At 43.3% G+C, this 13,052-nt stretch overlaps 1 protein-coding gene across 2 annotated transcripts in view; it reads left to right on the top strand.

The window, feature by feature from the left end:
- Positions 1-13,052, top strand: part of REXO5 (RNA exonuclease 5) — a 350,267-nt gene that overhangs the window by 8,731 nt on the left and 328,484 nt on the right. For both annotated transcript variants that reach the window (XM_078665078.1, XM_078665077.1), the window contains exons 2-3: positions 5,471-5,638; positions 8,619-8,737. In XM_078665078.1, the coding sequence (XP_078521204.1) occupies positions 5,495-5,638; positions 8,619-8,737 (263 nt within the window). In that variant the 5' untranslated portion in view covers positions 5,471-5,494. The remainder of the gene's footprint in view (positions 1-5,470; positions 5,639-8,618; positions 8,738-13,052) is intronic.

Below are 13,052 nucleotides of genomic sequence, written 5' to 3'. Positions count from 1 at the left end.
ATGCAAGCGAAAATCACTAAACCTGACAAGAAAGCAGTGGGTGGCTTACACACATCACATCATCCCTAAAGATAGGGCATCTAGTGAAAATCAATAAGTGGGTGAACTACACTTCACCTAGTGCATCAGCAGGCAGTAAAAGCAAAGAACGGGTGAACTATACCCCACTAGTGTAACAACGAATCCGAAAAATAAAACCAATATGACAATAAATACATGCGGAATCGACGCACAAGAACCTTGCGCACAGGTGAAAACACACACAGTGATTGGACGTCTTATAATGTAGCAGACAATTATCAAGTTCTCTCGCACAGGAAACTTGCGCACCAGTAAAAATAATAAACTCAAACCCACATGACAGCAATATGAATTACTATTCTACGCACAAGACCCTTGCGCAGAGGTAGGAGTAGACACTGACACAATAAACCTTTAACAAAGCATCACAGCACTAATTCCCACATACAGGAAACTTGCATACTAAGTACTGGAAACTAATATATCAAGAAGGAAAAATATAGGTGACGAGTCCACACACAAGAATTTGCGCACAGGTGGAAGATCACACTGCTACAGGCAATGTCAAAACATACCAATTTCAGTAATAATTCCCACACACAGGAAATTTGTGTGCCAGTAAGAATTCACACTTGCACAGTACAACCGCATAAAAAGACATCATTGTAAAAACAATCATATTATTAAGAAACTAAAGCAGTAAAATTGAATCTAAAATCATAAGTAATATCCTTAATATAATGTCAGAACTGAACATTAAGAAATCCGTATTGAAACATTCTCATTCATACAGGAGACTGATGCCTCACCCGGTGGCATGCCAATAACCGGGAACAATATGCAGGTACCTTGAAATACTGAACAAGTGAAAGTTAAAATGATGACAAACCTGTGACTGACCATAGCATTCCAGGAAGGCGCTTCCGCAATGACATCTCTGAATATTGAGAAGAACTAGAATGAAGAAATCTCACCAAGAAATAGACAAAACCTATACTTAGAGCAACATAACAATAAAAAACTGTGGCACCATTGGTAACGGGAAGCCAAATGACAATGGAAAGACTCTTTCACTTTAATCCTAAAGCGTAGCCCTGGAGACAAATGATGACGGTAAACTCTCCAAGAGACTAAATAACCAGAGACGGGCAGTTCAACAAATTACTGTTACGTAAATGGAAACAGCAATGTACACACCATAGTCTCCCAGATCTCAAACAGCAGTCAGGGTAAGTAGAAAAGAAACTGCTCTTTAATAGTTATGCCCCAAGACTATACGCTCCTCCTGCTCCACAAACATTGTGCCATGCCAAGTTCAGAGAAAAGAGATCACAGGGAAGAATCCATGCTGAAAGGCTTGCTCCCAAAAAATCAAGATATTGGCACGTAGGGATGACGCCCACCGGGTGGCTCCAGGTGCGTCGATGTTGAACAACGCCCCCCAGCAGCTCAAGCGTTCCTAGCTAGAAGCAGAAAGAAGTTAAAAAACATCCGGCAACACCTTCTTGTGATCGAGTGTGCACTCAGCAACTATGAACTCCTCACAGACCATTCGAATGGCGCACTTTGGTAACAGTGAGAATGCACACTGAGCAAGCTGATTCAAATGTTGCATATTGAAACCAGAGTGAGAAAAGAGTAAACACTCTAGTAACCTCACACCCAAAAATGCGAGTAACAAATTTGCCTCACCGCAAAAGAATGTTGCAGGCAACAGCTCCATTGATAAAATACAAAATCCCAAAAACCTCAAAGATGATTGTTAAATGTTGCTCTGCCAGATGTGCAGTACCAAATGTAGCTCTGCCCATCCATCAAAATTGCAGAGTAGCAAGAGTCGAATTCTGCTGTTGCACTTACTGTATGTTTGAAGTAAGAGCTGCCTCCTGACCTGTGGTGGATGTAACCAGAAGCTTGAAAAATTAAAATCAGGCGGAAAGATATACACCCTGTATATGGGCTGTCCGAATGATGCTGGTCACTGGTGGTGCAGCAGGGCGTAAAATCCTTAGGCAGGCTCTTATCATAAGTTCTCAAATTGTTTCTTTATTTACGTTTCCTTTATCGTTGCTTAGAGTAGATCCTCATGCGTAGTTTCTGTAGATTAATCCCCAAATCATCGTCAAAATGTTAATCCATTGTGCTTTACACTCGCGGGTTCGGATCCCATCCTCGTCGCAACAATGTTATTAAAAAAATTTCAGTAGCCGAGATGTAGATTAATGATGAAGGTTTATTATTCTGAGTTCTTAGGATGGTTTTGTAGTAGATCCGTATTTAGTTCCACCAGGAGCAGCCTCCCTGCTGCTCAGCCCATACTCCTACTCACACTCCACATGACAAGCATCCTCATATCCCATTACATCGCCATGCACACCAACATTCCACATAGCACATTCACACTGGCTGAGCAGCAAGGACAAAGAAACAGGAAGGATGCATTATACCATAAACCAGATACAACACATATGTATCACAGGTCTCATGTGACGCTTCGGCTTATATATGCATATATAACCAAAGGTTAAAGTAACGTTGTAGTTGAGTAAATATGTCAGTGACAACATTAACGTTTTGAACTAAAAAGAACCACATAAAATCACTAGTTATAGAGCTAACTATAGCTTGCGCCTCCATCTACGCACTGCTTATGACCTCACATATTACATCTCTGAGGATATGCTCTGACATAATTTATGACATCACTGATGACATCTCAAATGACATCATTGGTGACATCATACAATGAGTGTGTTAGATTGTTTTATAGTTGGTGGTTGCACGCAAGCAGAATGGCCAACTTTGTGTGTGTTCACCTGAGGTCACATAATAAAGAAATTTGGGTTGATTCCCACCCATTCCCCTAAATCAATGACATGTTTGTCAACACTGCAGGGGCTAGTTAATTTTCCAAACTAGGCCTTGCATTAGCATACCACCAAGTAGATCTGCATACAGAGTCAAAGCACCTTACGGTGTTTGTCTCTCCTAGTGGGACATTTCAATATCACCGTATGCCATTTGTGTTTGCCTCGGCGGTATCAGTTTTTCAAAGATTAATGTATAAGATGCTAAAAGAGGTGCAAGGTGTATTGGTTTTCCAAGATGCTGTGCTGGTTTATGCAAAGAAGGTTATCACAATATCATAATTTTAGAAAACGTCCTTAGAATTTTCAAGGACTGTAGGGTAGTATTCAGAAAAGAAAAACGCCAATTCTTAGGTAGTGAAGTTGAGTATCTTGTGCACACAATCTCTAAGGAAGGTATCAAACCTAGGCCAGGTTTGATAAAGTCCATTGTGGAAGCTCCTTCATAGATAAGTGTGGTGTCAAGACATTTTTAGGGCTGTATGAATTAAGTTCTCGATTTATTCCAGACTATGCTACAAAAATTAGACCTATCTGTAGTCTGCTCAGAAAGGGAGCAAACTTTGTTTGGCATGAAGAATGTTCCAAAGCCTTTACCTGTGTAAAAGCTCAATTGGGTGAGAGTAAAGCTCTAAAGCTGTTTGATCTTTCAGAACCTTGCAGAATCATGGGTAATGCTAGCAAAGTAGAGTTAGGACTAGGAGCGGAACTCACTCAAAAGAAAGGTGATTCAGAATATAACACTGCTTTCGCCTGAAGGCTGTTGCATGATGCAGAATTGCAGTATTCGGTGATCAAAAAAGAATTGCTTGCAACTGAAAAGTTGTGCTCGTATGTCTGAGGAAAGCGTTTCTCTCTACAAACTGATCACAAACCTATAGCGACCATTTTGGGTGGAGGTGGTGGTTATTGTTGTACGGCAAGGATTTTAAGGTTATCTAGCAAGCTTTTACAATTCCAGTTTGTTGTGGTACACATTTTTGAGGGTAAGAATATCCAAGCTGATTTTCTTTCCAGGCACTGCATAGGTCATACATGTGTAATACTATCCCTAAAATAATCTGGCACATGCTATTATTACCATTCTTCCACTGCTGAAAATGATTAGAAAAAAACCAGACACATCAGTAAGCTTGTCACTGAATATTAAAACCCAAACATCGGTAAAACAACATGAACATGTAGGTCTTCCAAAATGTATCTGCAGCTTTTCCAGCACTAGGAAATTTCATCCCATGATCATATAGTTGGACAACAGTTTGGTGGTCACAGGCCCTGAGTATTGCTGGGGAGGATGGTAAATGGGATTTACACCCTTCACCTCTGAAAGCTGAATTGAAACATCCAAGTGGCAGCAATGCCTTTGTTAGATATTCCTGCTTCAGACCTCTGTAGAAGGGTTTGTGTAAGGGCACATCTCTACCTGAAACCTCAGCTGACTGGAAATCCGAATAAAAATGATCTGACTCAACGGAACTAAAACACACTGAGGTTCCAAAAGCCCTAAACACGTCAAAGAGCTTGGTAGAGTAACATAAACCCTTAACAGACTTCACTAACTCGAAAGCTGCAAAGGGCTACTCCCCCTACGTTATGAATGGTGAAGTATTGCCTAACCCCTGGGTTTCGTCATTCCTCATAAACCTTGTGTTTCTCCTGGGCAGGTCATCTATAACCTCTAAAGGGGAAAAAACTAGGGGCCTGATGTGCAAAGATGTTTAGCAGTCGCAAACTCAGAATTTTAGACACTGCAGCTGCTAAATCAATTTTTTTGATGTACTAACACCATTTTGACAATTCAGAAGATGTTTTCCAAACTTGAAAATGAGTTTAGAAACCCATGCCGAATGGCAACTTGAAGGGATTTTGGGCCCCACTTTCTAAGTTTGGTATAGCAATACTACATTAAGTCCTACGAAACTAAATTTCACCATTCATTTTCATAACGACTTTAAGACTTTGTTAATAAACATGTTAAACGCATTATTTGAATAATCTAGCTTTTGCCACCTATCCAAGCACACTTTTACGGTGCTGGTATTTCCACTTTTCTCATTTTTAGTGTTGTTTTTTAAAACTTGTGCAAGGTGCACATTAGAGTTTTCAGTGTAAATGTGTGTTTTTGGTTTATATGTCGTGCATGGACTGACCAGCGTTAACGCTGCAACAGTTTGTTATTATACCTCTAACCTGAGGGTCATCTACTTAATTTATTTTAGGTGTGCACCAGCCATGTGAAAAACCTCCCCCCCTTTAAGTTGGTGAATGCGATGTCACAGAGCATTGTACAGTGATGTCACCGGCTATTGTACAGTAGTCACAGCTTATGATGAGCTTCAGAGAAAGATACCTTCAAGTTCTCATAACTGGCATCCCAAACACCCCTGTATTTTCTGCGGTGCCACCACGTACTCATGGGACTGCACTACATCTTGCAGCCTTTCATGCCAAATCATTGGTGCAGCTGGTGCGGGGCAGAACCTCCGCACTGATGAAAAATAGATGGGGCCAGGATTATTCTCTGTGCTGTTTTTGACTGACCATATGATTTATGGACTTTTTTTCTGCATTTCACATTTCAGATGTGATTATTACTGATTTATAAAATGGATAAAGCCTCTCCTGCGCCTAATCTGAAAAGACCGAATGAGAATGTGAAAATCCACAACGAATCCCCAAGCAAAAAGAGAAGAAAGGATGTAGATAGCAACAGAAAAGAAACTGCTTCCCAAAATCAGCGTGACTCGAAGGTAGGTGGCTTCCGGGCTTTGTGAGTAAGCAGAGACACAATGGTCATTGTATTTTTTGTTTTTTTTCCCAGCTGAGCTCAGTTCTCATCATTCTGCATTTGACTTTATCAACACTGTTGTCCTTAAGCTGACCTCCATTTCCCAGTGCCTGCAGCCTTTTGGTATCATGAGCCTTTAAGAATAAAACAAACATTTAATATGTAACAATTTTAATAGTACTTGAAACAAAACTGAAAAGGCCTATGGTTTTGAGTAGTGATTCTTAACCTTTTTATTTCTGAGGGCCAATAGTTAATCATTACTGGGACCCACCAGCCCCCACTGAATTATTATTGGTATCCGGGGACCTCCATCAAGTCATTATTGGAACGTGTGGACCCTGGCTAAGCATTTTCTATACAACAATACACTAACATTGAGGAAATCAGCTTTCATCAAACAAATACACACATGATGAAATATTGTATTTAATTCTCAAATGTAAAAAAAATCACAATTTTAATGAGCAGGTTGAAGCTTTTTCAATTTAGGCCACCCATTGTCTGTACAATGTTCAGTTTGATGCATTTCCAGGGCTCTCGCAAATCAATCTGAGGATACTAACTTAATTTTTAGCCTCCAATTTGAAACTGATTTACATTCACAAAACGTTTTAAAATGTTTCATTTAGTATTTTGCTTCTTTATATATATATGCACTTAGTCTATTTTTCATATTTCTTATGGGTTGCAGACCCCAAGAGAAGGTTTTGCGGCCACCCCAGTGGTCCCCGGATCACAGGTTAAGAACCACTGATTTAGAAAACTTAAGGTGCAGACGAGGCTTCCTTCACGTGATGGGCTTGAACTTCAAGGCCCAGGTGTATCCATCAACTGGTGTACACAGGAAACTAAGCTCTGTGCTGCTGCTTTCCCATACCATGCTCTAAAGCCCCATTTTGTCTCCCAGATTATCTTTTTAGGTGGCGCTAGAGACAGCTATAGCTGGTGGTCAAAGCTCACGTCACAGCAAAAGAAACATGAAGTGGAAAAGCCAGTAGGTGTAGCATTGGCTGCTGACCTTTTGCCTTTGCTAATGCTTATTTGTTTGTGAACCGTTTTAGTGTAGGAAGGCATGCATTGTATGAAAATAAGCATTGCCTGACTATATATATTTGCTGAAAAAATCAAAGGTTACAAGGACGTTATAGTTAGGCTCAGATTTTACTCCTACAAACCCAGTGAAATTCAGTTATAGTTACCTGAGCTAACTATAACTTACGCCTCCACAATTCACTGCTTATGACCTCACATATTAAGTCACTAATGTCATCTCAAATGACATCACTGATGACATCATCAAGTGAGAGTAAATGTTTTTAAGAGTTCATGGGTGTTAAACATATATACTAACCTACTACAAAAGTTAAATAAGTATACTAGGTGCTCTTCTACTGCGTGATACTACTTCTAACATATATTATGTGAGTGTCAGTGTGACTATATGTATCCTTATGTGTATGGGTGTGAGAGTGGCTTTATGGGTGTATAAGTGGGTATGTGAATAGCTGTGTGGGTGAGTGAAATGCTGTGTGAGTAGCTACATTGGTGAGTGGCTGTGCCATTGGCTGTATTGGTGGGTAAGTGGGTGTGTAGTGATTATACGTGTGGTTGTATGAGTGAGTGACTGGGTGTGTAAGTGGCTGTATGGATGAGTGAGTGGCTGTTTCAATGGGTGTTTAGTTAAGTGAGTTGGTGTGTGAGTGGCTGTATTGGAGAGTGAGTTTCTATGTGAATGGTTGTGTGGGTGAATGAGTGGATGTGACTGCTTGTATAGATGTGTGAATGGGTATATAAGTGATTTAATGAATGTGTGAGTGCTTGTGTGGGTGAGTGAGAGGCTGTATGGGTAGGTGAACAACTGTAGGTGAATACGTGGGTGTGTGAATTGCTGTATGGGTGAGTGAATGGTTATGTGAGTGACTGTACAAGTGAGTGAGTGGGTGTGTTAGTGGCTCTATGGAGGAGTGAGTAGGTGTGTGAGTGCTGGTATGGGTCTGTGAATGGGTATTTGAGTGGTTGTGTCGGTGTGTGAGTGAGCATACAAGAGGTTGTATGGGGGTGTGAATGGGTGTATGAGTACTTCTTTGGATGATGTCAACAGTGATGTCATGTGAGATGTCATCAGTGATGTCACTGACCTTGTCATGAGTGATGTAATATGTGAGGTCATAAGCCGTGCATTGCAGGGGCGCAAGTTATAGTTCGCTCAGGTAACTATACCTGCTGAATTTTAGTGGTTTTATCCAAGTAAAATCTGAGCCTAACTAGAACGTCCCTGTAATCTTTTTGGTTTTTTAAAGTGAATTTCGAATGGTTTTTAACTTGTAGTTCCGTTTGCAGAATGGTGGAGAAAGGGAGTGGGGGCCGCCAACCAGCTCTCAGGAATCCTACTGTATCACACTCACTGGAGGTAACAGGAGGGCTTCTGGGCCCCCAAGAACCCTCCGCATCCAAGTGTGCAATCTCCTGAGTTCCTCATGGTGAAGTGATCTGAACACCAGCCTGCCCACCCTTCACTATCTCACGCAGCTGGTGGCATTGATGTTTTCTTGTCTTTATAAAAATGTATCTTTCTGACCCGAGCGTCTCTTTACTTAACTTCATCCTCTCTCTTTACCTCACTCTCTATCTATTTCCCTTTCTCTATGTACCTATCCTGCTCTCTCACTTCTTTCTATCTCCCTTAGGTCTACTTTATCTGTCTCCCAATGGACCTCTCTAACCCTCCTTTCACGACCTCACTTCTCTTAATTCTCTGTGCCTACCTGTACCTTCTGCCTCTGTGTTCCCTATCTCTGCCACAACCTTCTTGCTACCTCACCCCCTCTCTGCTCTCCTCTTTTTTCAACGTCACCTCCCTTTATCCTTTTTCCATCTACTTCATCTGTGAAAGAGTATTGTTCTTGTTGGGCTTATAACTGTTTTTTTATTTCTTGTAGAAGAAAGTTCGCCTGTCTACCGAATTGTTTCAAGATAACTGTGAAATCAGTTACAGTCAAATACATGAACTGCTGAGATATGCTGCTTTGGGGAAATGTGCCAGCGCAGCTCAATCAAGGTACAGTACTTTAGTCTGAAGCTATGTCTTTAGCCTTCTTGTCTAGAAAACCCATCTGATGTGCAGGACCTACTTAAAAAGCTATTTAGTACAAAAAAGATTTCTTAAGGGTATTGTGAACTTCTTAATGTCAGTTAATAACCATTTTTAGTGCTGCGCTACGTTCCCTCACACATCTTTCTTCTTCTAGAGAGGAAAGAAATTGACGTTTGCCAGCATTTGTAAGAGGCTCTCTCACTCTGACAGAGGTGCTGCTGAGTATAGCGATTTCTCCTATTCTGAGAGAGTTCTAGAGCATGTGTAGAAAGTGGAATGGGTAGCACAGAATAGATCTGTGTGGCATTCACACAATGAACAACAGGTAAATTAATATATGAGTATGTGTTTGGATAGGTTTGGTATGCTACTGGAGTTTGGCTGTTGGGCAGACACTTCTTAGCCTTGATCTGTAGTCCGGGAGTGTACGGAAATGCCTCTTTTTTCATGATCACCCCCAAAGCTTTGGACTGATGCTGATGGTTTTTCCACTCTGAGAGTGCACTGAGGCCTGCTAATAAGACCTTAGTGCCAGTGCTCTGACCCTTAAAAGTACATGTTGTATTGGCTTCTAACCAATCGGCATAAGTTAACTTACTTATAAGTCCCCCCTATATGGTACCAGGGGGTACCCAGGGCCTGAAAGTGAAAGTGTCCCTCATCGACTGCTGCACTTATATTGGCACCCAGAGGGCGACACAGTAAAATGGGTCTCCCAGCCTGCCTATGCAGACTGGAATAACAGTTTTAAGCTGTTAACTCGACTTTGCCATTTAAATCCATGACAAAGCCCAGATCTCGCTTTTAGTATATGTGTCAACCCTTCAGCAGGCCTAATGATTCCTAAGGCTGGGTGTTAACTTTTAAAAAAAAAAGTAGGACATATATTTTCTTCAGATATTTTATATCTGTAAAAACTCCAAATTGTCGTTTTGCTGTGGGAAGGCTAGTAGACCCGTTGGCGAGTACTGGGTTTCACAGTGACATCTCAGAAGTGCTAACTGAAATTGGTACTTCAAGGATTCAAAATAATTGTTACATCATACTTGACTTGATATTTTATGTAACTTTGAACTAAAAGCAACTTTTTGAAAGTTGCCACTCTGTTGCCCACATTTTCCAGTGACTGTGCCCGCAGAAGCTTGCCACAAGAGAGCCTTCTGATCTCCTCAGGAGAAGTGTGAACGACTCCCTGGAAAGGAAACAATTGAGGCCCACGCTTGGAAGAAGTCTTGCCTCTCCCTGGCAGGAAGCCACACAGGGTGTAAACCCAAAAGGCGAGCTTCAGAGGGGAAGCCGCCTTTCAAGGGAAAATTATGGACACACATAGGAGGGACTACTGTTTTCTTCTGGTAAACTGATTGGCATTAGGGACAGAGGGGAACATTTTTCCAAACCGGTTTTCCCGTAGGCGTGTACCGCTGGTTTCGATGTGACCAGAGACCTGTAGTCCAGTGGCAACAGGACCGTTGCTGGACCCAGCACGACTTCGAGGGGCATTGACCCCTGTGGCATCGTTGCCCACCAAGACCGGAAAGTAGTGCCTGGAAGCCCCCTGTCAACCATACAGCATTTTCAGAATCCTGTATCCTTTGCATCAGGATCACTTCATGAAGTCTATGGCGACTTGCCCATAGAGCCTGGAACTGGACCAGGGACTGCTTTGGTGACAAGGTAACTGTCCTATGAATTCTCACTGGCCTCCTTGACCTGCTCGCTGCAGGAGTTGGTCACCCACAGTGGGCCGGAGTACTCTAACATAATTCTATAAATGTTTAATGAAACTTTTGATAACCACTGTAGTTGCCAATGCTTGTTTACATTTTGACTGAAAAGCAGTGATTTCCGTTATGCTTAAAAATCTATATCTCCGTAACCGTCTGGTGGATTTGGTTTGTTTTGGTGTCTAAAAAGTCATAAAAATAAGGACTATTTTGGTGGCATGGCTAAGAGGGCCAAGATGTCGGACGTCTCTCCATGAGCTCCTGGATCTTCGTTTGAGCATCTGCGTGCACCCTGTTGCTGGCATGCTGCAATAGATGATAACCTGCAGCACCTGGTCCGCTCTCCCTGCTTGCCCCGCCCTCTGACCACGAAGGAGCAAAAACCCCTGCGCCTACCACCTCGGTGGGACACTGTTTGCACTAACCTTGCCCTGCGAGGAGCCCTTTGACTGGAACTCTGCTTGTTGTTCTTCTCCCTTCTGCTGTACTTCGCGGACTTTGAGCAGCGGGAGCCTGCACTGGACCTGGGGTTGTGGCGCTGAGGTCGGCTGAGGCGAGGGTTGGAATTGCAGCAGGGCTGCGAGCGGTGCCGCAGGGACTCCATCTACCAGGAGTCCCTGCCCGACTAACCTGCAGCACCTGGTCCGCTCTCCCTGATTGCCCCGCCCCCTGACCGTTTCACACCCTATTTAGTAGACTCAGCGAACCACTGCGGGGGTGCGTCCCGGGAGAAGCCCGGGACAAGGGCGAGACCGCCGTCTGGGGCCGTCCAGGGCTGGGCTGGGCCATCCCCCTGAAAACTTTGGCTGCGGTACCATGGACAGTTAGCCAATTCTTGTACACTGTTGATTGTTTTTTAGCTAGGAAGTTGTTTCGTCGGGCACAGTGTATATATTTCTTTCTGGTTGTTTATGCTAATGTCTACTCGTTCAGGGAAGAGTCTGAGAGGGGGGGGGGGGGGGTTGGCCCTGGTTGTGTTACTGGCGCAATGGACCAGTTTATCACCCGAGTTGTTACAGTTATCGAGAAGGAAATCGCCATAACAGAGCGGCGTCTTTCTCGAGAACTTCTCTCAAATAAGTGGTCGTCATTGGGTCCCTTGGCGCTAGTTCCCTCTCCAGTACGTGCATCCGATCCCCAGGTGAATGCTTCTCCCCTTTTAGATCATCCACGGGTTGCTGCTTTAAGGGTCAGTATAGATAGGCTGGAGAGTATGGCAGTTATAGCCCCACTTAACGAAGATAACGCTTCGGATTCACGGTCCAGTGAGACCTCCGTCCCTACGCTCTCTCCTAACATTTCTTCTAGCCATGGGGATTCCCTCCCTCCACCAGTGTTGGTACCGCTGGTAGTAAATAGATCACTCCATATTAAAAGGAAAATAACTGCTAGCCCGCGCAACAGTAGCCATCCTAAACCCTATAAGAAACTTAGGAGACTTGGTACCAGGGTGGGCGGGACCCATAAGGGCGCGGGGTTGGGTGTAAGTTGCCCCCAGGGAGACACTGGGGTAGAGCCCTCTGGTGCTTTAGCAGAGAAGTCACCTGTTGACCTGACGACTGACTCTGCCGAAGTCCTACCCCATGAAACCTCCTCGATTACCCAATTAGAGAAAATGATGAATTCATTGTTGATCCCGGTCTTAGAGAGAGTTAAAGGGCTGGCAGAGCGGTTGGATAGGTTTGAGCAAGTGACCCTGGACAACTTTTTTCCCATAAAATCTCTCATTAAGTTACACTCTAGAATTAGGGAGGACGGACTAGGGGGGGAAACTGTTGCCCGGGCGACCCCTGCATCCCCGCAGGGCCCACCTATTGCATCTGAAACGGTTAATGGGGTGGTAGTGGTAAATGCCCCCGCTATACACGCTGTGGCTTCCTCTGGGGGCGTCCGTAACCCAGGGTTGGCCGCAACGAATGTTACAGAACATCCAAATACACCTAAGGCTAGTACTGTCCCTGTTAAGAAGCCCGTGCAGTATGAGGCTCCTGGTAGAAATGGTCCTGCCAAACCAAGAAATTCTGGTAATAGCAAAGGCCCCGAGCTAGCTCAATCAAGAAGAATTAGTTCCAATCCTCCACCAGCTATCCAGCTTGACGCGCTCCCTCTCAAAGAGGCCCCTAGAATACCACCTGTGAATCTACCACCAGATTGCCAGCCTTATGTTGCCATCCTTACTAACGTACCATCCCTGAAGGCTGACCAGCAAGAATCCTACCAAGCGCTTATTTATTTATTTATTTATTCAAAGTTTTATATAGCGCGAACAAGATCCTTACAGATATCAGAGCGCTTCACAGAGACAGGGGCAAGGGCAACAGGAATGAACAAAATAATGGGAGCAATATAGTGGTCAATAAACATAGAGTAACATAGATAACAATAATGTACAGAAACATATCAAAACCTATCAAAATACAGTCAGGTAAACAAGTCATATAAATCCAACAAAGAGTAGCATATATTGGTCGATAGGACGAGAGTAGCGTAGTAGTGCCCCTCTAGGTAGTAGGATAGTGCCAAAGGGCAGGGTGATCAGAGATACAGCGCGATGC

The sequence above is a fragment of the Lissotriton helveticus genome, chromosome 10, assembly GCF_964261635.1.
Source record: "Lissotriton helveticus chromosome 10, aLisHel1.1, whole genome shotgun sequence".
Taxonomy (NCBI): Eukaryota; Metazoa; Chordata; class Amphibia; order Caudata; family Salamandridae; genus Lissotriton; species Lissotriton helveticus.
Note: the sequence above shows the minus strand (reverse complement) of the source record. Positions and strands in the feature narration are given on the sequence as shown.